Genomic DNA, 2,500 nt, shown 5'->3' with positions numbered 1-2,500 from the left:
CCCATTCTGGCTTGGGCTTCGGCCAGCAGCTCACCGCATGGCAGCTGAGCGCATGCGCACGGTGAGGCGCTCGGCTCCGCCGCTGCGCGAGAACTTTAATAATGAAGTAGACGGCGGAGCGCGAGAGCGTCCGAGCTAACGTTAGGGACGTCAAGAAAAAAACAACAAAAACAAAACGTGCGTCTAAAGGCGCGCGGGACCCGCGTGTGGTGCTAAAGGGGGTGCGTGTTTTGGCGCGGGTCGTTTGGAGCGTTCCGCTCCGGTGCGGACACGGGTAGTGCTGCCCGCCTCGCGCAACACCGTCCACGGGAGTTCTCATGAACTTCTGGAGGACTCCCCCGCGAGCCACACTGACAGCGCGCGCACTTACTGTCGAGCCGTTTCCTGCGCTTCCCGAAGCTCGAGCGCATGAATATTTTTGGATGAGCATGTCAACAGAGTGAATGCGGCGACGCACACAGAACTTTCGGATAGTTCGGGGATCTCTCGCCACACAACTCAGTAAGTGAACTGTCCTTTTTTTTCCCCGAAAGAGCTGTGGGCTCGCGTTTGCATTTAACCAGTATATTTGAAAGTGTCGTCAGGTGTGATTGTGCAACTAATTTATAGCTCTAATTCTGTAAATGCACGCTCAGAACAACTGATTCAATTATTTGAGAAAACGTTACAGCAAAGCAGTAAGAAACAAAAACTGAAAAATTACCTACTGGATCGAGGCGGGTCAGAATTTCAACTTTTGCCTTCAATATCAATCAGTTGAAACTGAATTAGTGTTCAGTTCATGTCCTTCCTCTGCTTGTTCATATGTGTGTGTTCAGGTGTTCTGCACTAAATTCTCGATATATTGTTATGAGTTAAATAACGCAGATGTCGGGCGTCCTCGCGCGTTTCCCCGGGCAGTTAGTTCATTCATTGTGAAGTGGTTTTCAGCTTTCTGTGACGGAACCCACTTGAACACGCATCCAGCCTACTTCCCGTAAGACCACACAAGACTTTTATTAAGTTTTATTGGTCTTATTTTTCAGCTTCTCTTTCTTTCTGCTTCTCTCTGTCGGGCAACCCCCAGCTCACGCGGCGATTGCAGTGTCCGCATGGATTGCACTCGCCATGTCCGATTTCCCACGTGGAGTATGTGTTTGTATTTGATCCGAAGGAAACGGGAATATCATCCTGACACCGAAACCGCCTCGTTGGCCTGTCAATGGCGTGTTGGCCATTGGCCGCTTTCTCGCGCTGTCGATACGGCCCGTGCCGTACTGCCCGGAGCCGGTAACGGAGAAGGCGCGCGGATAAGATTACACATGACGGGGCCGCACTCAGCACCAAATAACACCGCCACAGCTCGCTCTGAGGGCCTGGGAGCCGACGGGGCTTTAGCCAGCAATTACATCAACGTACAGAAATTTCAAATGTAATGTTTACTACTGCAAAGTTTTAATAAGGACTCAAATCAGCTACATACGATCTAAATAGATGATAGAATCACTTGTTTCAAACTCACTGGGCAGAGACGGCGTTTGGATTTGTATTAATGATTTACCTTATATTGCTGGTAGAGCTAAGGAACTATTAGAAGGCCATTTATTTGGTACGTAACGCATACATTTAGGATATGACTCGGTTAGGTCGTTGTCTGTAGTAGGTAATAACGTAGATAAACGTTATTAAAATATAACATTTAGTTTTTGTCCTGTAATACAGTCACCTCGATACTGTGTCTTGAGTTGTGATTCTGAAGAATGACATAACGTCTGGAGAAGGCTTGGCCACGCGGGCATGCATGTACACAGAATATTTCATTAGAATATTTCATTTTATTATTCTGAATAGGCCCCGCGGCATGCTGGAGTTGTATTGCCGTTGTAAAATTGAAACAAAGATATATTTTGCAAATGGCTAGATGTAGGAAATTATATAAATAGGATAATTATATAATCAGTGGACAATTACAAATTATCTTACGGGTAATAAAAGTAGCAGGCCTCTGTATTCCAGACAGCTGAGGAGAATCGCACAGTGAACCAGCGTTTACCGTTTTAAACGTTTATTTTCCAAATAGCTGTGAACGACGGTCTGGTTACAGGGACAAAGGACCCAAACGTGGCCCCGTGCAGCGCCGCTTTGACGTTGGCGGGAATCGTAATGATTTAAAGGGAAGGGGAGAACGCTCTCCGCCGCGTGGTGCTCGTTCCGCGGCGGTGTTTAAGCGCGCGCAGAATGCCGCACCACTAAGCGCTCCGCGTGGCTTTATCACAAAGGCAATAAAGAGTGCTGGCACGCGCTACGCGCGCGCAGAGAGCAGCCTGCCCTCTAATTGGAACGTTTTCACAATTTTAAAAAAATCCTTTATATACTAAATGACTAAATGAAACATTTTGTAATTTTTTTTTCGATGGAGGCATCGTTGCATAACCGACTCGATTAATTACGTAACAGAAAACCTGATTTTAAGGCCGAAAATGCCAAATAAACGCGTGTCTGTGCTCGTGAGCGCGCGCGC

At 47.2% G+C, this 2,500-nt stretch overlaps 1 protein-coding gene across 8 annotated transcripts in view; it reads left to right on the top strand.

Annotated features, from left to right (window-relative positions):
* The first annotated feature begins 33 nt into the window (after positions 1-33).
* Positions 34-2,500, top strand: part of eya4 (EYA transcriptional coactivator and phosphatase 4) — a 24,861-nt gene continuing 22,394 nt past the window's right edge. For 2 of the 8 annotated variants that reach the window (XM_026995537.3, XM_026995536.3), the window contains exon 1: positions 43-501. In XM_026995537.3, coding sequence (XP_026851338.2) covers positions 444-501 — 58 coding nt within the window. In that variant the 5' untranslated portion in view covers positions 43-443. Of the gene's footprint in view, positions 502-2,500 lie in introns of all 8 variants that reach the window. The other 6 variants (XM_081706752.1, XM_026995534.3, XM_026995538.3 and 3 more) reach the window with 6 other exon arrangements.

The sequence above is a fragment of the Electrophorus electricus genome, chromosome 24, assembly GCF_041902795.1.
Source record: "Electrophorus electricus isolate QZ-2024a chromosome 24, ASM4190279v1, whole genome shotgun sequence".
NCBI lineage: Eukaryota > Metazoa > Chordata > Actinopteri > Gymnotiformes > Gymnotidae > Electrophorus > Electrophorus electricus.
The sequence above is the reverse complement of the archived record's forward strand: the minus strand, read 5'-3'. Positions and strand labels throughout refer to the sequence as shown.